Genomic DNA, 22,450 nt, shown 5'->3' with positions numbered 1-22,450 from the left:
GAGGCAGGCGGACTTCTGAGTTCGAGGCCAGCCTGGTCTACAGAGTGAGTTCCAGGACAGCCAGGGCCACACAGAGAAACACTGTCTTGAAAAAACCAAAAAAAAAAAATAAAATAAAATAAAAAAAAAAAAACCCAAAAAAAAGAACCTATGTATCTGAAGCTGAGATGCTTTCAGAAACTAAATGCAGCAATATTTAAAATTGAGACACAAAAATCATGACAGTATAAAACATTTGAATACAGTGTTATTCCAAATTTTTGTATACTTCATGCAGATTTGAAAGTACGTAGTTCTTAGGATTTATGATCACGGGAGGCTGTTGGCTTCTAATACCTTCATTTGACGGGTAGCTCTCCTTCCAGCTCCACTTCTGCCTACTCAATGCTTCTTCTTACTAAAGACATTCTGGAATCAGAAACTTCTCTGATCTTCTCTGCCTGTCAAAAGGTGTTAAGATGAACCTGGAATTTGTGGATTTGTAGGCCAAAACCCATACAGAATCAGCAATGTCATATAGTTCACTCTAACACCATTCCTCTTTCACCTTACGTGGTCCTTTATTTATCTGTCAACTTTAGACAGAGAACCTCCCTGCTGAAAGGGACGTCAGATTCTATCTCTTTGGGTTCATGCCTCTTCTTCACATGCTCGAAATGCATATTTGCTGCATAGACTGAGGCTAAGGGAAGGTGCCATTGCTCACCCACCTTCTTTGTCTTCCTTTGCAGCAGTCCACATGTGCAGCGTCTTGGAACACAACTGTGCCCACTTCTGCCTCAACACACCTGGCTCGTACATCTGCAAGTGCAAGCAAGGGTACATTCTCAGCACGGATCAGAAGACTTGCAGAAGTAAGGCCACTTTGCTGATGTGTCAGTGTTGCTTGCTCTTTAGCTAAGTGTGTCTTTGTTTTTTTTTTTATGTATGCCCAGGTGTTATAATCTTATTCAGCCATAAGGAACATAATCATGTCATTTGAAGAAAATGAATAGAACTGAAAAGCATCATGTCAAACAAAATAAGAAAATAAGACATAGTATACTACATGCTTTCTCTCATAAGCAGAATATATATATATATATATATATATATATATATATATATATAAAATGAGAGTTTATCTTTCTGAACCTTTTCAAACATTAGCAAACACTATCTTTTCACATGACAAGAAGATATCTGCAAAATAGCAGTAAATTAAACCAACTTGACAACTGTGCAAAATTTTTCAGCTAGGTGTGTCTTATTCACCCATAGTCCCTCTCCCAACCTACCTGCCACCTCCTCAGAGCTGGAAACAGCTTTTGTATTTCCCGGTATTCCCCCCTCACCCACCACAGTGCCTAAGCCTGGCCCATGGTAGGTCACTAGGCAATGTGTGAAAGGTTGGTGGAGATGCTGTCTCTGAGAAGCAGTCCCTTTCACGTCTACTGCCTCTTGGTGGAAGCTTTTCCACCCTGACTTTATTAGCCGGGCCCTATGGAGCTATTTCTCTCTTTTATCTTCTTCCCAAAGCATGGACTGAGGATGAGATATTGACCTCAGTAGTCAAGCATTGTGCATGCCCCATCCTAGAGATACGCAGAGATCCGGCTGCTTTGGTGATAGACATTTTATGGTTCTCCTAATTTAAAAAGAAAACAAAAAGGACAAACAGATATAAAGCATTAGAATTATTAGAACTTACGGTGTTCTTCTCTGGCCCAGCTCCCAAAACTAGACAACACACTGATATTTAAGCCAGCAGGAGGTACCCTGGCCTTTCGGGAATTAACCATATAGTAAGTGTATGCCCATCCTCTTCTTCCTCCTCCTTGTCCTCCTCCTCCTTCTCTGTAAGTTGTAACTATAACCACTGTTTTAACCACATACAACCCAACGGAGCACACAAGGCCTGGGAAGACTGGCTGCAAGGAAGCAAAGAGAACTCAGCTAAGTCTGACGTGTAGTTCATGCAATGCAAAATTGTTACAATACCACATGGTGAGCAATTAAACACTAATGGAAAGCAGTTTGCACAAATGTCTGTAATTAGCAGTGCATTTAGAAAGCCAAACCACAGTTTCCACTTCTCATCTCACTTCTTGTTTTCAGCACTGAGCAGTTAATGGAAGGACCTCCCTGTCCCACTGTCAACTTGATTCTCTGTTCTGGGGCTCCTCTGTGACCCCAGGACTCCTGGGACCTTTGACACTTCCTCAGGTTCCCCAGCAGAAGTCAGTCACAGCAAATATTCACAGGTTTAACAGAATTCGCTGACAAGCCAGGGAGTCTGGAACGGTCATCTAGAATCGTCTCACACATCTCTTGGTCACCTTGTCCCCTTCAGGTGTGTTCAGCCATCATGCCCACCCCTTTTCTGCTTTCTTCTCTTTGAGGAGCACAAAATATTCTCTGTGTCTCATGCCCGGTGATTGGCTGGGCCTGGGAAGCTGCCAGTGCCTATTTTCTATGGGCTGGCTTAGTCATGCCAGATGAATTCTGACACCAATAAATTAATTAATTAATTAACTAATTAAACTAAAGAGCTTTTCTTCCTTCAATTTCACAAGCAGTCTTTGTCTGTCCTGCCTAGCCCAGCATAGGCCTGGTATTCTCAGACTCCTCTCAGCCTGAGGGAAGTGCCTAGGCTTAGTGAAAAAAGGAAGGACCCAAGCAGAGCTCTGCCTAGGACTGTGGCATCAAAGAGCTCAAAGCAGAGGCTACCTGGGCTTTGAACAGGCAATTAGCTGCGGGAATAGGGAAGTCCACTAAAGGAAGGACGGGAGCCTAGGGTAAAGGCTTTTAAATTCAAGAGTGACAAATGAATCAGAGAGCAACTCCCAGAGTCCTTGGAGACTCCAACTCTACAATCCAGTGTCTCCCTTTGTTTGTCCTTTTTCACAAAAGGATGTTCATTTTACTTTATGTGTATGCACGTTTTACCTGAATGAATGTCTGTTCACAGCATGTACCACATACCTGTGGAGGCCAGAAAAGGATGTCAGATCTTCTGGAACTGAATTTATAGACGGTTATGTGCTGCCATGTTGGTTCTAAGACCCAAACTTGGGTCCTCTGCAAGAGCAACCGTGCTCTTAATGCTGAGCCATCATTCCAGCCCCCTTTTCCTACTTCTCTCTTCCTCTTACCCCTCCCCCTCTTACTCCTCCTCCTCCTTTTACTCCTCCTCCTCCCATTCCTTCTCCTCCCCAAAACATACTGTTATTTATAATTACAGGTGTCATAGAAGCCGAAGGTATTATTTTCACTGTGATCTAGAGTGGTTGCGAGCCACCTTATATGGGTGCTGTGAATTGAACTCAGGTCTTTGACAAGAGCAATACATGTTCTTAGTCTCTAAATTATCTCTCCAGCCCCCCCCCCCTTTTTTTGACAGTTTCACTAAGTGAATGAAACTAGAAGCCTCTGTCCTCTTGAGTTTGGGGATTTCAGGTTTAGTTTCAGAGAGCTTCTGCCTGATTGTTTCTGCCCTTTGAGGTCCTATAACCTTGGGCAGTAAGTGTTTGGGGAAGTGTCTAGCCAACACTAAGTTAGGGGAAGTTAGGGGAGACACACTTAGAAAAATGTGGCTGAGCCTTGTCTTCTGCCCAGGCCTAGTTATCCTGAGGCCATTACCATAACCTTCAGCACCAGAGGTAAAGGTGCACACACTTCCTTCTCAGAAGCAAATCATACTGTCTCAACTGCATTTCTGAAATGGGGTTTGTGAGACTAAAAGGGCCATTGTCGTCCTTAGGTTTCAATTTGGACCCTAACATTATCATCTTCAGGTTGTGGCTGCCTCAGCCAGACCTGCTTACTTAAACTCTTTGACCCTCAGTTTCCTCGCTCACTAAATGGGAACAATGATCACAACACTGGGAACTTACACTGCTGTTTGAACTACGACAGGGCTCATGTGCTGAGCCCTTGGTGACAATGGCTGTGTGAAGGCTAAGCTGAACCAGCCAGACCTCTGTCTACATGCTGCCTCCCTGCTGACACTAGTACAAGACGCCTGGGTGAAATGAGACACAGCTACGCACCATTTGATTAACATCCCACTGACTGCTAATCCTCCATGCTGTTGGCTGTACACAAAATGTGGGAGGGTCCCTGAGCCACTGCCTTCCCACACAGACACACATTATAGATTAAAGTATACTTTCCTTGCTGCTTTCTACTTATACTCTGCTTTTGTGGAGAGAGGGGACAGCCACAGGTGATTCATAGATTCGCAGAGTATCATGGACATCCATCTCAAAGTACTGGCTCCCTTTCCCATGCAAACGGAGAACTCTCTATCTCCTGAGGTGTCCAGGTGAGAAATGGCTCTAGAGAAGCCAATTACGTACTGTAGAGCACCTGGATCCTAGACACCCTGTGTTATCATGTGAGCTGAAATCTTATTCTGGCATTTCTACTTTTGATCCTATTTGTATCCTCTGAAGCCTTATTCTAGATACATGAATACCCTTTCAGGTATGGAAGACTATTCCTACCTGCTCCACCCTTGGCCACTAATGTCTCTCTTTCAGAGGATATATAAGCTCCTTTTAGGTGACCTGGTTTGGGGCATCTTCAGCGTCTAAGTAACCCTCAGCTTAGTGAACATCAATTATTGCAAAGTCCCCTCCCATTCAGAACTAGATCAAATGCATTAGAGCTCACTTTCTGAGTTCCACTCACGGAATGTTCTATATTACTGATACTTTATGCCTTTCAAAGGCCTTTCCCTACCCAGCATTATCATATGAGACATTGACTGTAAAAGTACTTTTATTTGCCTGAAGTAATTGTTGTCTTGAAGGCTTACTACTGAGTAAGCTCACCCTTTCTACTGCTTTCTGAACTCTGGCTGGTAGTTCAACTCAGCTGTTGTAGCTCAAACATCTCTCTAAGCTGACTGACTCAATCTGACTTCTCTTTGCTTCTCACTGAATTGCTCTGCTTGGACTCAAACTAACTCTGGCAATCTGTTCTAATCTTCTGGCTTCTTTTTATTCTCTGGCTTTATCTTTCCCAACTCCACTACACTGCACTCACTGCACTGACTCTCAGCTGACTGACTCTCTCTGCACTGCTCTTGAGTAGCCTCCCTTTTCTGCCTGTTCTCATGAGAGCTGGGCATTTCCTATCTCTGACTTATTCTGTTAAATCTTTCTCTGATTCATCATATTGTCTGCCCTTCAATTAGATGTCACTTTCAACATGGATGTTTCCTCCTACTAATTAACCTCACCTACATTGTTTGGGATTAAAGGTCTACACTAAGGACATGTCTGTATTCCAGGTAGAAGGATCAAAAGTATGTGGTGGGTTCTGATGGGAATCACTTTGAATGGAATTGTAGGTTTGAAGCTACATGTCTTTAAGACTATTTACAAAGCAGAATATAATCAAGACAATATATATGGATATGTGTATAATATCTTGCCATTATCACAAATTATGTAGATAACAATTCAAAGTGCATTTCAAGACTTAAGAATAAATGCTACTAAATATTCCAGGTGAATCTATGCCTCAGACCGGGCTCAGTCGGCCCCTCTCAATCCATGGGAATCAGGGCCTCAGACAGATGGGCATAGAGTCGGAGAAAATGGGGTGACAAACAGACAGGACACAAGGGAGTGTGCTGTATCTGAATGTAATTTGTCAAATTGAGCATCAAACTTCTTATACAGAAGAATATAGGGAAGTTAGGTGACACATTGGCAAGGTACAAATGAGGTTACCGAATGCTTAATGACTCTTATACAAAACAGAGGAAAACAAACACAAAGACTGGCAGGAACTGGGCAATAAAACAACTGAGACAAAGTCAGCTCTCTCTAAGGTCAGCTATAGTCTTAGAAGCCAGGTGTGAGGTCTTTACACTCCCAGGGCAAGGGCTTTCATGCCCAAGTCATGGTTCTAATTAAGGAGTTCTGCTCTAGCTAACTTTCTCATGAATAATGCAATACTCTAAAACCACAGCCCGATCTACTTCCTAAACCATTGTAAATTCCTGTATATGGGAGCGACTTGGTTTTTATTCTAAGTAATAGTGTGGGGGGAGTTTCTACTAATAAGTAATGTAGTCTGCCATACATAACTATAATAAGAATTCTAAACTTACTTTGCTAAGCTTGTCCTGAGATCTCTAACTCTATGTAGTAGATAGTAAAGCCTGACTTCTTTCACTATCTCTCTTACAATACTAGCGGCAGTTCTGAATGTCACTGAATAGGCAACATTCTTACTGAATTCCATGCCCAGGGTTGGCTCAAGGACTACCTAGGGCATTGGTGAAGGCCAGGAAGCAAAGTTCAATTTTGCTTAGGTATTTGGCAAGTCATTGCTTAGAGGCACCTATAACAAAACAATACTGAAAGGAAGCACACAGATCCATTCGCAAGGACAAAATTGAAGCATACGTGCTATGGAATGCCACAGTTCCAAGAGACTAAGTTTCTTCGCCTCAGGGCTGCATCCAGACTTTTGGCCTGTCATGTGTGTCACTACTGGAGTGGATGTAGCAAATCTATAGGAAAATATTGCCATATTCGGCAAAAAATTCTTAAGACTTAAAAGAAAAAAAAATCAGTAAATTTTATCAAAATTCATTGATCTCTGAATTATATTACCACTAAAAAGAAAAGACAAACTAAACTATGATAAAACATTTGCAAAACATAACCAACGAAGGACTTCAAAATATATAAAGAAGACAAACAACCCTTTAAAAATAGAAAAAAAAATTGAGTAGACACTAAACCAAAGACAGATAGAGCTGAGGTGTAGTTCAGTGTTTGCAGAATGTTTGTACAGTGTGTGTATGACCTTGAGTTCAATCCCAGGACTGAAAATCAGTCCAAAAAAGACATATAGATAACAAAGAAGCTCATGAAAAGATGCTCATAACTAGCCAGTAGGAAACTGCGAACTCAAACCACACTGGGTACCGCTACATACTAACTGGACTAGATATATTTTTAAAAGATTTTCCTTTTCTTTTTCTGTATGTTTACATGTGCATGTGTACCATTTGTGTATGCATACTCTTGTATACCAGAAAAGGGTCCTGGGTCCCCTAAAACTGGAGTTACAGACAGTTGTACACCACCCAGCATGGGTATTGGGAGCTGAATCAGTCATTGTGATTCAAACCACCACACCCTGCTTACAAGAATGTGAAATGTTTTACCATTTTAGAAATTATTTTAGCATTTTTTATAAGCTTGAATGTGTACCTAATATGTTTACCTACCATTCGCTTTGATACTTACCCAAAGAAGTGAGTTGTGTCTAAAGATCTGAGCACAAATGTTCCCATGCACTTTTCTTGTGATAGTCCTACTCTGGCAGCCATACAGACTCCTCATCTGGTGAATGGATAACACCCTGCACTCAAGCACACACTGCAATACCACACAGCAATGAGGAATGAACTCCACAGGCAGCAGCCAGCGTGCCTCCGTATAAACCTTCTGCATGAAAGGAACTAGATGCTAAAATAGGATACTTGCTGTAAATTAAACAAAGTGTTCCTATCCTATCCCATCTAGTTTCAAATGAAGGAGACTCAGACTTTGATTTATTTATTTATTTATTTATTTATTTATCTATTTAGCTTTTGCTCAATTACTGGGGGTTACCCCCTAATCTAAGTTTCTAATGGTTAAACTGGCTACTTCCTGACTCTGCTCCCCAAATACTTGCTGTTTGTGTTTCCTCTGGGCTATTTCTGCTCCAGCAGTCGGTTGCAGAGGAGAGAGCAGAGTGAGGGCATTTCACTCAGCCCTGTGCTCCCGCTCCATCACATCTAATGAAGACCTTCTGTGCTCTCCTTCCTTCCTCTTGTCTCCTACCTGCAACCCTCAGCCAGGTAAATGGAACTCCACCTACTTCTAATCTCCCCAGCCACTTCTATTTACCCAATAGCTGTAAATTGGGGGGCAAAGTTTACATTGCATCACTTGGTGAGTGAGGAGCTGTTCAGGAGGAGAGGGTGCAACTAGATCTTGGGGCCAGTGTTTAGCATTTGAATACATAGCAACACCAGACCAAACCCCAGCAACTTGCTGTGTCATGCTGACAGAGGGCAGAACAGTGGTTACCCTGCAACCAAGAAGGGGGCAGGGGGAGGAGTTATAGGATGAACAAGGATGATCACATTTGGTACCTTGACTTTGTTGATAATGTGTAGATATCCCCAGTTTATCAATTTATACAATTTATTTTGTAAAAGATTTATTTATTATTATATGTAAGTACACTGTAGCTGTCTTCAGACGTGCCAGAAGAGGGCATCAGGTCTCATTATGGGTGGTTGTGAGCCACCATGTGGTTGCTGGGATTTGAACTCAGGACCTTCAGAAGAGCAGTCATTGCTCTTACCCGTTGAGCCATCTCACCAGCCCCATTTTATTTTTTATTGAAATGCATTTTTCCTATGTAGTCCAACCTGGTCTCATACTCAGTTCTTCAGCCTCAGCCTCCCCAGCACCAGGCTGTACTGCCATGGTTGCTTGACTTTCCATTTAATGCAGTTTGTTTCTGTCATTTACAAGTCAAGAAAGCCAGAATCTGTAAATCAGAAGGAGAGCTCTGAAGGCAAGCAGTGCTCCAAGTGCTGCAAGCAAAAGAGATTATAGAAAGTCTTGGAACTAGGCCAGGACACATGGTAAAGCACTTGGAAACTCCAGCTGGGTCTTTGGACATGCGTGTCAAGGGCAAAATTGCAATTGGTCTTGTATTTTAAAGCCGTTGGATCTGACATTAATGTTTGCTCTGTACTAGAAGGCAACTAATGATTCAAAGATGCCATTCATTTATACATTCCCTATGGGATCCTTTCTGTGGGTGAGCGCTCTTCCTGGGCATTTCTCTTGTATATGTGAGACTTAAGAAACTCACATTTTAGCTTTCCCTATGCCTCACACACAGTGCAAGATATGAAGGCTACAATCAGTTTATAATTCTGATCAATTTCAATTCAGTGTGCATTCTTTATGCCTGCAGAATTATCGAGACCACAGCAATGATTTGTCCCAAGGATGACTTTTTGACATAAAGTGGGGTGAGTGGGCGGGTAGTAGTAACAAGACTGACATAATTCTTCACAGAGAAACAGGGTTTCGAGAGCCAACTACAGAGTCCAGGAGCTAAGCCACACAAGTGCCTAGAGAAGGAAGATTATCACTGAAGGGAAAGCCTAAGCAGAACAGGCTTGTTTAGTGGTCAGGAGAGGGGTCTGGGGAGAGACAGAGAGGCAGAGAGAAAAGAGACACACAGAGTCAGAGACAGACAGAAAGAGAGAGACAGAGGTGGGGGAGGGAGGCAGAGAGGGTGAGCGAACAGGGCATCAATTGCACAAGTCAGCTAACCCAGCTGCCACTAAGAGCAGCTGTGTAGAGAGAGGACTTGCTGAGAAGTAAATCCAGTCACCCAGCTTCTTCCTACTCCTGGCTGCTGAGCCTAGAGTTTAGAGATCATGGTGTGTATCATTCACTCACTCTCTGCCTGTGTCAGGGCACAGAGTTAAAAACAGAAGGAATCTGGAGAGAGAAAGGCCCCGTGGGAGAACTGAACTGACTAAACACGAAGCAATAATAGTTTAGCAAGAATTCCACACATGGGGAGGTGAGAGCCTAAACCTTGTGCTACTTTTAAGTGTTCCAATCTCCACCTGCCTAGACCTGATAAACCAGGACCTCCCTGCAGGGTTCACAAGCCACCTGTGGATTCTAATGTCCATTCTATCTTTTTTTTTTTAAAGATTTATTTATTTATTATATGTAAGTACACTGTAGCTGTCTTCAGACACTCCAGAAGAGGGCTCCAGATCTCCCTACGGATGGTTGTGAGCTACCATGTGGTTGCTGGGATTTGAACTCTAGACCTTCGGAAGAGCAGTCGGGTGCTCTTACCCACTGAGCCATCTCACCAGCCCTGTGTCCATTCTATCTTAAAGCCCTTTGACCCAGACCTTTAACTCTCACTCGGAAGCTCGCTGAGTCTACACACAAGGGCACCAGAGCGTGCGTGCGGGATGGGATAACTTTGAAAACTAAAAAAGCATTGCTCTCCCACAATGAAGTATTATTTCATAGATTGCTTCATTCAGCCAGGGTATTTTTTTAAGTGTATATGGATGTTGCCTATACGTATGTCTGTGTGTCATTTTGTGTGTGTGTGTGTGACCTGTCGAGGCCAGAAGGGAACACTGGATCTCCTGGACCTGGAATTACAGCCTGTTGGGAGCCTCCATGAGGGTATATTGAAAAGGCGCTGGGCTGTTCTTACCTCTGAGCTATGTCTAAAGCCCATCACTTGGGTTTTAGTATTTTGTGTGGGATACCTCCCATAGCCTCACTTTCCTTTCCCCAAGGAAAGCTACAATCTCACTAGTGAATAGGAGAGATGATTCCAGGGCTCTGGGGAGAAAGGAACAGCCCCAGCTGGAGCCTGCCAGAGAGGGCAGCTTGGTTTTCTCTGGAACTTTGGGTTCATTATGTTTCTTTTGGGAGAGGAGCGCAAGGCTGATGACTCACATTTACTGTTGAGTCTTAAAATCCAAATTGCAGCTGTCAAAATGAAATTAGTGCTTTCAGGCACAAAGTAAAAGGAGGGATGGTCCACAATATGTGGGCTTGGATTTGCCTTGCCTTTGTAAGCCAGCGGTGAGCTTTGGACTGAGGCAGTAAGAAGCCCCGGTGTTACCAATGGAGTGAAACCCCAGCTGTGGTAACAGCTTCTCCCTCCCCTCCCCATTGTGATAAACAATTTCTCATTTGTCCATCTTGGATTAAATACTTAGAAGGGAACTATTAAAAAAAAAATAGAGTGCCTTAGGGAAGGTGTTCATTTGCTTTGACTCCAAAGAAGAAATTAAGCTGTCGTTGGTGCCAATAGCATGTGCTGTGGCTTGTCTAAAGTTCTGAAGCATCTATAAAAGCTCTTTGATTAAGCCCTGGGTGTAGCCAAACAGCCACAGCCTCTGCCTCGTGCTCCCCTCCCCCAAGGTTAACAAGATGCACATCCCAAGTTCTCTGGGCTGAGATCCAGCACTAAGATCAGGATATGAATGAAGGGAAATGCTTAAATACAGGGTTCATGTGCCCTCTGGGGAGACCCCATGAATGGATTGCAGCACACCCTTGAGGCTCGGAGCTAGGGCATCCTTACTAATTGATTTCACCTGTCTTTGCAGTCCACCACTCTAGTAAAATTCTCCAGGACCGAAGACAGGCACATTTTGCTGACTGTGTGCTAATAGTTGCCCCTGGCAAGACATAGCCTGAATTTGGCCAGACCATTTGTTATAAGCTTCAAAATGCCAATTTTGCTGTATCAGATCAATTTAGCAAAACAAACATAGCCAAAGATACTTTTAAAATATTTTGTAAGTGTCATATCCATGTCTGAAGCCTCCCTAAGTACCCAATAAAATGAAACCATCTTTATGGAATTGTGACTTGAGCCAATCTTGTCTCTAGGGTCATGCCTGTGTCATGTAGACCTTTCTCCATCCTGTCTCAAGATTTAGGAGGTGAGGAGTGTGTGGTTGTTAAACCTGCTTCCATCTATTATTATCTCCTTTAACTCTGTAAACAGGGTACTTTCTCAATTAAATTATTTCACAGCTTTATGAAAGTTGTTTCTTGCTGGGTGTGGTGGAATACTCTTTGGGGGGGGTGTTTTGTTTTGTTTTGTTTTGTTTTTTGAGACAGGGTTTCTCTGTGTAGCCCTGGCTGTCCAGGAACTTACTCTGTAGACCAGGCTGGCCTCGAACTCAGAAATCCGCCTGCTTCTGCCTCCCAAGTGTTGGGATTAAAGGCATGCACCACCACTTTTTTTTTTTTTTTTACAAGTGGTCGTTCTTAACCACGCCTTACTCCCTGCTTACAAGATAGTGCTGGTGGTCGCTGGTCCCTCATTATATACCCACCAGATAGTCAGTATTTAACCATCTATCTAGGGAAAAGGCTCTGGTTTACAGTGTTTGCCAGTTTCCCTGGTGTAAACACTCCTACCATAGCCATTTCAAGCTACCTATGTGGAAGAAATGCCAGTCAACTCCAGCACACCAAAGAAGCTCAGTGAATTTTTTTTCCTTACGTCTTTTCTGATCCATTTGATTCACTATTGTTTTCCTTACACAATGAAGAATGTTCTTGAATGAACAAGTGGAATAATTCTATCATTCACAAAAATTCCTTCACAGACCACATGCCAGGCATCAGGCTGAGCAGTTGAGCTTGCTGAGTCTGCTCCTGTGTGACGGGATAGGTTCATGTTATTTACAAATTAAGCATTAAATTAGAATTGTTGTGAGAACTATAGAGGGAAACTGTGAGGGAGAACTTGACAAATGCAACTGACGTCTCTTTGGAAAATACACTTTAAAAAATATTATCTATGCACTCTGTCTTCACACACACCAGAAGAGGGACTCAGAGCCCCTTCTAGATGGCTGTGAGCCACCAAATGAATACAGGGAATTAAATCCAGGACCTCTGGAAGAACAGTGTTCTTCACTGCTGAGCCATCTCTCTGCCCCTCATAAAATATACTTTAAGATGTATCCTAAAGGATACATAAAAATTAGGTAGGTGAAAAGCAGGCAAGGAAGGGGTATAAACATTTGAGGTTAAATTAAAAAAAGAGCAACATGTTCAGTCTTGGAGCATGAAAAATCTTGATTTGAAGGATAAAGAGGGGAAATAGAGAGGCATCAGCTAACACTGAAGAGTAGCCAGGAATTGTATAGTACTCTACCTCGCATTGGATGGTTGGAATATCACGCTAGAGCATCAGGAAGCCACTAAGACAGTTAAGCAGAGGAGAGACCAGAGGGAGTTGCTGTGCTAGGCTGGAGCAGACACCAGAAGACCAGGTGGCAGTTTACCACGGTTGGTTGAGCTGATCCTGGCTCTTCTTGGCAGGGGAGGTTAAGAGCAATCGCAAAAGTATCAAAGAGCTGATTGGGTTTGAAGGCCACTGAAATGGGAGGACACCTGTGACATCCAAATTCTATGACCATTTTCAACTCCAAGGCAAAATCTGCTGGTCAGAAACATTTATTTTTGCCGAAGGGAAATTAAAGAATAGTAAGCCTCTTTCCCAGCTCTCCCATTCCTGCACAGGAGCACCCACCAGGTGGCCGTGCTCTGGGCAGGCAGGGTCAGGTCAGGTCAGACCAACAGTATCATCTAAGCCTGAAGCATGAAACTCACAATTTGATTGAGCCCAGCGCCACGGGTATGGCCGCACAGTGTTGGCCCAGTCCTTCCCTGAACTTGCAGCCCATGTAAGAAGAATAAATTAGAGGCAGCCTGTGTTTGTGTGACACAAATGTGAGTTTATTTATCTAGCCAACAATGGCCAGTTGTGCAACTCCAGTGTGTCGGGCACTGTGATTGGTACTAGGCATTAGCAGATAGCAAGCAGATCCTCTACCCACCATGACAGCTTTTCTGTTATCTTCAACTAGAGACTGGTGCCTCCAGGTCCCTGTCCTCAGACAGGAGTGTGTTTTGCTGAGGATGAGGAGGAGCACGAAGATGTACAGAAGTTCATTTCCATCTCTCTCATCTTTCCTGGATCCCATTTCTGTTGGAGGAATTGGCTTTGGGGAGTTAGAACATCTTTGCTGGAAGGCAGGGGATAGCAATGACATTTGTCATTATTAGCAATCAGGCACCTCCATGGCTAGCCTGAGGGGCCTAACTACAGCAGGATATGTCATTGCTAGCTGCTGAGAGGCAGTTCCCATTGCCACCTATCTAGTGTCCCATATCCTCCTCCTGCGCGTATACCACGTTCCTGATAAAAGGCCCTATCCCTCCTCCTCCCTCTCCTGTTTTCTTTCCTCCACCCAAAGACAGCTTTTGTATCTCCCTCCCATTTTTTCCCTGGAAAAGTTCCTATCTGAGACCTGTCCCATGGTATGACTTTATGGATGCCACCACATGGATCCAACAGTCACTGTCTCTTCAGTCATGAGCATTTCTAAAACATGTTCAGAGGGACAGTGCAGGAGGCTCCTAGCAATCAGTGGAACAGCCCAGTTACACTCACTGGGCCTGGCAGACATGTGGCCCGCCTTTCCAGTACTGGGGTAAATGGTAATAGCTGCAAGATCCTGAGGGTGAAGTCTTTGAACAGACTTCTGAAAGAGATGGTGCTTGACTGATGTCTCAAGCCATACTTGGGTCACCAGGCAGAGAAGGCAGAAGGCTGTGCCAGGGTAACAGGGACTCTGAAGCCAAGGTCTCTTCCATACCCAGAAGTGGGTTTATCACTCTTCAGTGAAGTCCTCCAGGCCTTGAGGGAGAAAGTTTTTTTTTCAAAAGCATAAGGAATTGTCCCAAAACTTTTGTGCTTTTTTTGTCAAATCGAAGTGTTCAATGCTAGGAAAACAAGAAGGCATTTGGTTAGAGCCCAGTCTTCGTTTATTCTTTTGTCTTTGTTTAATAAGATTAATCTCTTAACAGTCTCCCTTGGGTCAGTACAAATCACTCACGGTCATAAATTACGACATTCTAAAAACAGTATGAAAGAACAGCCTCAGAGAGCCAGCTGGCAAGCTCCGTATTCCTGGGGCAATTCTCTGGGACTGGGAGCCTTCCAGTCCACACTGCATTCTCATGTGTGTCTGGGGAGAGAAAGCTGAGCCTTGGGGTTCCAGGTCACAAAAGAAGTCTGAATACTGTCCCCTCAGAGGATCACGGGGATTTTTTCTTTTTCAAGAGGTTTGGTGATTTTCTGACTACCACACTCTGGGGATTTTGAGGATATTTAGCAAACGCTGCTGCTGAAATCCTTCCCCTGAGCCAGTGTAGTTTAACAGAAGGGGTGTATCTTGGCATAACTGTAAGTAAGTGAATTTCATGGTTAGTGTGGTGGAATGGGGAATGGAAAGGGGAGCTCTTCCTTTCCCTGCCCTGCCCTGCCCTGCCCTGCCCTGCCCTGCCCTGTCCTTCTCCTTTCCTTCCTTTCTTTTTCTTTCCTTTTTTCCCTTCTCTTTTTTTCCCCTCTCCTTTTCTCAATGCCAACAGAGTCTCTCATTGGGTCCTGGAGCTTACCAGTCAAGCTAGGCTGGCTCATCTATCTCTGTCTCCCCAGTGCTGGGGTTACAAGCACCTGTGCCTGACTTTTTATACTGCCTTGGGATTGAACTCAGGTCCTCATGCTTGCCCGACAGGCACTTTACTATCTGAGCATCTTCCAGTTCTAACATCAGTGTTTTTTGAAAGGACTCCAGAATGTCTAATAGACAGGGCCACACAGTTATTCCCTGCACTTTGCAGAGTCCTGGCCTGTCTAGAAAATAATCAGTATTTCCTCAAAATCTGCTCTGTCTGTTCTAAGTCGTCTGCTACAAAAATAAATCCACACAGTTTCTCAAGCACCTTGTTCGTTTGTTTTGAAATGATACTTTTAAGACAGTACACGAACCGGGCAGTGGTGGCGCACGCCTTTAATCCCAGCACTCGGGAGGCAGAGGCAGGAGGATTTCTGAGTTTGAGGCCAGCCTGGTCTACAAAGTGAGTTCCAGGACAGCCAGGGCTACACAGAGAAACCCTGTCTCGAAAAACAAACAAACAAACAAACAAACAAACAAACAAACAAACCCACCCCCCCAAAAAAAAAAGAAAAAGAAAGAAAGAAAGAAAGAAAGAAAGAAAGAAAGAAAGAAAGAAAGAAAGAAAGAAAAGACAATACACAAAAACACAAAAGCTTTCTCAGAATTTTGAAGCCAGGCAACTGTAAGTAAATGACTATCGAAAAGCCCTTATACCCACCTCTTCTTGCTCTTCCTGGTTGGTACATCCGTGTGAGGGCTGTGTGGGGGTGGGAGGGGAGTTGGAGGATGGTGTCTAGTGACCCAAAGGGAGCCAGGTAATACTTGGAGCAGAGACACAAGCTCTTACCTCCTGCAGAGATGGCTAGAAGCAACTGTTGCCATGAGCTGGGCCCTTATTTCCTCAGCAGCAGGACTTTGTGCTAGCCACCTGTGAAGGGACTTAGAGTCTCTTAAGGATGACCCAGTGACTGCATCACTACATAAACACATGCACCATTAATATCATGATGCATGCTGGTGAGGGAGCAAGCAGGGTCTGAGCTGGAGTGCACAGACAGCCAGTGTGTGAGGCCAAAACTCCTCATAGCACGAGGCAAACTGGCTGTCACCCTCCAGGCACACTGAAGGCCCTGATACTATTCTCATACAAATCAGTGGTTTTCATTGAGCTATGCTGGAAGTCTGCTAAGGTCCCCAGAGCTGAGAATACCTGTGACAGATGCTGTCAGACACATGAGAATAGAATCCAAAGCACAGTTTGGATGGAGTCTCCCCTGTTGAACAGAGTTCAGATTCGGCAGCCTACTAGAGGGCTCTCAGCATCTGGTGTTAGCAGTCCTTCTCAAGCTCTCCTGCCCCTTTCCATGGAATTCCCAGAGTAAACTCCAAATGCCGAGCCTCTCCTGGTCTCCTGCATATCAGCATGTCCCCTCCGTCTCCATTCTCGTGCTTAGACCTGAGCAGTTTAATATGTGAGAGTGTAAATCTTAAGTTTTTTGTAAGGGCTCCAGCTCAAGCTGGAGAGAAATGGCTCCATGGAAAAGAACACTGGCTCTCTTCCAGAGCATTTGGGTTTGACTTCCAACACCCATATGACAACTCACAACTTTTCTAACTCCAGTTCTAGGGGATTTGATGCCTTCTTTTGGCCTGCTTGGGAACTACATTCATGGATGTGGTGCACAGTCGTTTGTACACGCAGGCAAGCACCCATACACATAAAAATAAAAAGTTTAAAAAAAAGTGCCCAGTTTATTTAATAGAGATGCTGAGTCAGATCAGCTTTGATCATTTTGTCAACTTAATATGTTTATCTGAAAGCACAATACAAAATTCAAAGGCCAAGTACTTATTTAGGTATGTTTTTGTGTATGTGCACATGTGTGTGTGCGCACATGTGTGCATGTCTGTGGAGGTCAGAGGACAGCCTCAGCTGTTGCTGCTCAGGCACCAAGCACCTTTTGCTTGAGGGTCTGCCTATGTCTTTGCCAAGGGCGTGAGGCAAGCTAGCAGGGAGTGCCAGCGATTCGGTTCTGCCTCCCATCTCACTGCCAGGATTATAAGTGTCTGCTACCATGCTTAGCTATTTATGTGGGTTCTGGGGATCAAACTCAGGTCCTCATGTTGCCAAGACAGTAACTTTGCAGACTGAGCCATCATGCCCAGGAAGGGACAATTAGAGAAACTGCTTTGTACAGAGTAAATGAGACAATTGCAGACCCGTGGATGTTCATGGTGCTGAGAATTGGACAGTAAAGGGCTTATCCCTAGAAACGGGGCTTATGGCTCAGCAGTTAAGAACACTTCCAGAGGTCCTGGGTTCAGTTCCCAGCAACCACATGGTGGTTCATAACCATGAGTAATTGGATCTGATGCCCTCTTCTGGGGTGTCTGAAGACAGCTACAGTGTACTCATACAAATAAAATAAATTTTAAAAAGATTTTAAAGGCAGGGGGCCTTATGACATCCCCTCTGAGGCCAAGGGGAAATCACAGAACGGGGAGCAGAAAGAATGTCAGAGCAGGAATATGGGAGAAGGGCCACAGAATGCACTCTCCAGGACATAGCAGCCATTGAAATTATGCTGATCCAGCAGCCCTGGCTGCCTGCACTGGGCCTTCACAAGACTGGGTGTAGCTAATCATAGATCCATAGGGACTTATGGGCCTGACCCTTCCTTGCTGAGCTATTGCCTACAGATGGATTCCTGGGGAAGGACAGTCATTATCTTTAGTTGTATACCCATTGGTAACTCCATCCCCCAGGATGTACTGGATAGTCCTAAACTCAAGGTTTCACAGAAAGCCCAGGGTAAACTCCATGGGTCACAGGATGAAATGACATGAATATGGGGAAGAGACTGGTAGGGAGGAAGAAGAGCGAGAGAACCAGAAAGCATTACTTGTACAAAATTGTCGAAAACTAATTTAATAAAGGATATTTTAATAACAAGGAAGGATGATGAGGCTGGAGAGGTGGCCCAACCACGAAGAGCATCCTGCAGAGGACCTCAGTTCAGTTCCATGTCAGGTGGCTCACAACAGCTTGTGTCACCAGCCCCAGAGCATCTGACCCCGTGCTCCCTCTGTGGACAGCTAATGCTGGAACACACAGTTAAAGATAAAAATCAGCCTTTGTTTCAGTGGTACAGACTCTTTTTTTTCTTTTAAGTATAAAGATTAGAGTCAGGGGCTGACAGTTTTCTGGGTAACTGAGTTTTCATCACCCTTGATGTAGTGATGCTTTTTAACCAAAGGAATGTCTCTTTAATTCATTCAGTCCCCTTTATGCCTTCGCTGGTTTTAATGGCAGGATCATAAGTAGAGTGTCCTTTCATGGCATCCAAGCAGTCTCCTTGCCAGAAAACAGCATCATCATGTCTGCCCATCTGTGCCAAGGAGAGGCTGACTCACTGATGGGTCGAAGGTGCCTTTAACCTCTTCTTCCTCTAACGTATTCCTAAACCCATGGCTGAGGAGAACCCCCATACACATGTTCCCATACTGCGTGTGAATGACCAGCAGCTCAGCCCTTTGTGGATATGTGATGACTAACTCAAGCCAGACTGTCACTAGTCACTCCTCTGTCACTCCCTGTAATCTGGCTCATCACTCAAGGCATCTGGTGTCGATTGTGCAGGTGGACGAGCAGAGCACATACAAAGTTTTCCTAGAACCTTTCCTATAGTCAGATGGGAAGAGGAAAAGCTGATGGAAATCTAAAGATCGGTGTTGTGCTTGGACTTGTCACGGGTCTCGGTCAGTGTTCTGTTGCTGTGAAGAGACACGATGGGCATGCCAACTCTTAAAAGGAAAATATTTAACTGAGGCTAGCTTACACTTACAGTCCATTATTGTCCTGGTGGGATGCACGGTGGTGTGTAAGGGGACAAGCTTCTGGAAAGGTAGCTGAGAGTTCTACATCTTGATTGGTAGGCAGCAGAAGGACAGAGTACTTGGGCTTAGCTTGAGCATTTGAAACCCCAAAGCCCTTCCCAAGTGACACACTTTCTCTAATAAGGCCACACCTACTCCAACAAGACCACACCTGCTATAATAGTGCCACTCCTTGGTGAGAGCCTGTGGGGGCCATTCTTACTCAAGCCACCATACCATGTTTCTAGCAGACTGGTAAGTCCGTATCTTACTTGGCTGCCTTATCTGCACAGTGTCAAAAGCAGCTCAAAACTAAGTCATCCCGGCATGTGTTGGTGAAGCTATGCATGCCCAGAGATTAGGAATGGTACTTTCTGGGAGCAATTGAAGCTCTTGTGCTCAGCTTGACTCATATGAGCCCTCAAAATATGTTCAGAGTGGTTTTCATTACCACAGGAAAAGACAAATATTAATTAAAATTATTCAGTTTCCATATAATTCCAACTTTGAAAATGTTTTTAATCTGTGCTAAAATGCACAAAATGTCAGCAGTGTTTTTTCTGGGTAGTAGACTACAGGTGGAGTTCCCTTTTATGTATTTTGCCCTCAATTTTCTACAATAATAATAATATATTAAAATGTGTAATGTTACTAAAGATTACTGTAGTAAGTGCTGTAGAGTTGAAGTGTCATGGACCAATAGCTCTTCTCCTCCAGAGCTATGTGCTAATGGTGCAGTTTTGTCTCAGTCCAGGATTTGTGTGCCACAGAGGACCATGGTTGTGAGCAGCTGTGCGTGAACATGCTGGGTTCCTTTGTCTGCCAGTGCTACAGTGGCTACACCTTGGCCGAGGACGGGAAGCGATGTACAGGTAGGTATCTCTCCAGTCCTGTGTGCCGAGGAAGGGCACATTATGAATAGGAAGGACAGCGGATAGAACAAACATGCACAAAGCCCAGATTGTCCTTTGGGTTTTAATGAAGTTCTTGGTTTTGTGGTCTAGTTTTTAGGCAGATTTTGAATTTTAAAGACTTAGTTTTTACTTGGGGTCAGTATCTGTTTATTCTAGATCATTCACATAAACCATGCTTGAAGATAATCTATATAAATGTAATTGCTTTCTACTTCACTGCTTGAAAAGGGCAGAGCGTGGGGATGAAACTGTAAGCTCACGTCTTATACATACATTTTACTTGGTGATGGGCAGGGCGGGATACTATGCAGTACCTCAAAAACACTGGCAGTCTTATCTTTCACTTTGGACCTGCAGGTCAGTGAAAGGCTCAACTGTGTGCACTGGCATCATGATCACAGAAAATAAACAACCTCAAACATAAAGCCAGGGAGGGGGTCTCCAGCAAGTGTGAGCTGCAAACACAGACTCACAGCTGAACACCCTTCCAACTTGAGGACACCACGCTGAGCGGGTTACGGGTTGGGCTAGCCTCTGATTTCTTCACTGATGGGTTGTAGTTTTCCTTAGCCCTTGGCGAACAGGCCAGAAACCCCCTAGTATGTATGCAGGACCTTCCTGATTGGCTAAAGTACCCTTGCCTGATCTTATTCATCATTAGAGCAAGAAATAGTAGGTAAATAACAGGTGTTCAGTAAGGTTAGCTGAAGTGAACATAGATTCCTGACCAAATCTTGCTTTTCTGTCCTATAGCCCATTGCTTTCAGAGTTCATGTTGATTCTCTTCATGCCCTGTTTCCTTCCACAGTATATGTTTATGCTTTTGTATTTCAAATGCATATTTTCCAGCATACCTAGATTGTTAGGTTTATGAAAAAGGAAAAAGACAACAAAAAGCGGCCATTTGCTATTTGCATGAGAGTAATGAGAGTATTGTGGCTTTGCTTTTATACACTGGTGTGTTTGAAAACTACCCTCATCTGAGATCAGCAAATGGAATCTGTCTCCTAAGCCTTGGAGCTACTTACTGGGGATGGGGTGTTAATTTCCTGGTGGCAACTATGACAGAGTATTCTGTTGACACACCGCCAAAACAGACGTCAACCCTGATCCACCAATTATTATTTTGCTTCATTAATTCTTTATTGTACAATTAATATTTAAAGGTTAAGAAAAATCACTGCTAATAATTCATTGCATTTTCTACCATAGTTTCCCCCATAGAAATATGTACTACAAAACATTTTTTGGCCCCTTTCTGTTGTTAAATGAGTAGAAACTTTGTGAACTGAAAAAGAACTGAAAAGAAAAAGGTGGGGGATGGGCATATGAGGAAGGACGAGATAGTGCCAAGAAGCCAGGAGAAAAGTTCTAATTGAGTGAGAGGAGAAACAGAATGAACTAAGAGTGTGAAAGTCACAGAGGACAGACGAGCAGGAGGCCAACTCCTGGCCCTTGGGAAACTGGAGGGTGGTGGGGAATCCATTCCTCTCTGTTACCAAATAATTGTCCAATTGTCCCAGAGTAGTGGAGAATCTTTGTGTCTCTCAGGATTATGCTGTAAGCTTGGAATTTGACATTTGCTGAAGCGTGAGTCCATGCTGTGGTTGCCAGGGAGCAGCACTGTATTATATTCATCCAAGAAGAGGGCTTTTAGTGCTAATGCTTATACGCATATGAGAGTGTCTTGGGCTGGAGAGATAGTTCAGCCATTAAAGTCTAGGCTCACAATCAAAATGCCAAGTATGTCTTGCCTGTATTAGGCCATCAAGCAGAAAAATGGTAAGCCAAGAGAAACATATGTCTTAAGGTGGTGCACATCTCATCCCCATGATGGTCCTTACATTACCATCTTTACAACTGCCCTTGACAGCCGCTGACCAAGATCTCTGAGGAGATAGGTGTGAGATGACCAAGTAGAACTCTGTGGCCAGTAGCCTCAGTTAGGGGGTGAAATTTCTAGAAAGCCAGTTGCTGTTTCATAGAGCTGCGTGGAGAGCCCATGGAGGACAGAAATAGAGAAGAGAGACATCTGGAGAGCTAGGTTGGAACTGTCACTGTGCCCTGAGTGAGTGTCAATCTCTTAGGTACCGACTCATGAGTTCTAGTTAACATTTCCACCCATCTGAGTTACTGAACACTGCATTTACTCATTGAGATGCCCTATGTGGTTTAGTGGAGCTCCTGACTTTGAAATGCGTTAGCTGCTATTGAAGCTGTATTCATTGTCACCCCACTCTGTACATCACTTATGGGCTGTGCTTTTTCTCTGGGTGTGCGTTTTCTTGTGAATTTGCTTACCCAATGTTTACTAGTGGCTTTGTAAATGGGGGTAGCCTTGGTCCTATTTTCCTTCCAGCTTTCTGAGCAGAGTATAAACTGTCTGGGCAGAAGCAAGTTGTACTCTTCCTCGTCAGGTTGAACTTGCATTGCCGTTTCTGTCATTTGAATGGGCTCTCCCTCAATTAGTTTTTAGAAATTGCAAATTCGATTTTTCCTTTTTGTCTTCATTCATTCATGCTCTCCCAACAAAATACCTAAAACTGGGTAATTCATTAATAGAAATGTATTCTAAATGGTACAGGCTGCCTGGTGAAGG

At 43.9% G+C, this 22,450-nt stretch overlaps 1 protein-coding gene and 1 long non-coding RNA gene across 4 annotated transcripts in view; one reads left to right on the top strand and one right to left on the bottom strand.

Annotated features, from left to right (window-relative positions):
* Matn2 (matrilin 2) overlaps positions 1-22,450 on the top strand; it is a 138,026-nt gene that overhangs the window by 59,838 nt on the left and 55,738 nt on the right. For both annotated transcript variants that reach the window (XM_021183581.2, XM_021183580.3), the window contains exons 4-5: positions 732-854; positions 19,687-19,809. In XM_021183581.2, coding sequence (XP_021039240.1) covers positions 732-854; positions 19,687-19,809 — 246 coding nt within the window. The remainder of the gene's footprint in view (positions 1-731; positions 855-19,686; positions 19,810-22,450) is intronic.
* On the bottom strand, positions 230-13,318 carry LOC147000791 (uncharacterized). Of its 2 annotated transcripts, XR_015045640.1 has the most exons (5): positions 13,209-13,318; positions 2,929-2,964; positions 1,544-1,627; positions 711-801; positions 230-440 (listed from the first exon to the last, which is right to left on the bottom strand). It is a non-coding gene; the product is annotated as an uncharacterized LOC147000791 (long non-coding RNA). The 2 variants fall into 2 exon arrangements; XR_015045641.1 differs by lacking the exon at positions 2,929-2,964.

The sequence above is a fragment of the Mus caroli genome, unplaced genomic scaffold (assembly GCF_978045245.1).
Source record: "Mus caroli unplaced genomic scaffold, Mus_caroli_1 scaffold_16, whole genome shotgun sequence".
Taxonomy (NCBI): Eukaryota; Metazoa; Chordata; class Mammalia; order Rodentia; family Muridae; genus Mus; species Mus caroli.
Note: the sequence above shows the minus strand (reverse complement) of the source record. Positions and strands in the feature narration are given on the sequence as shown.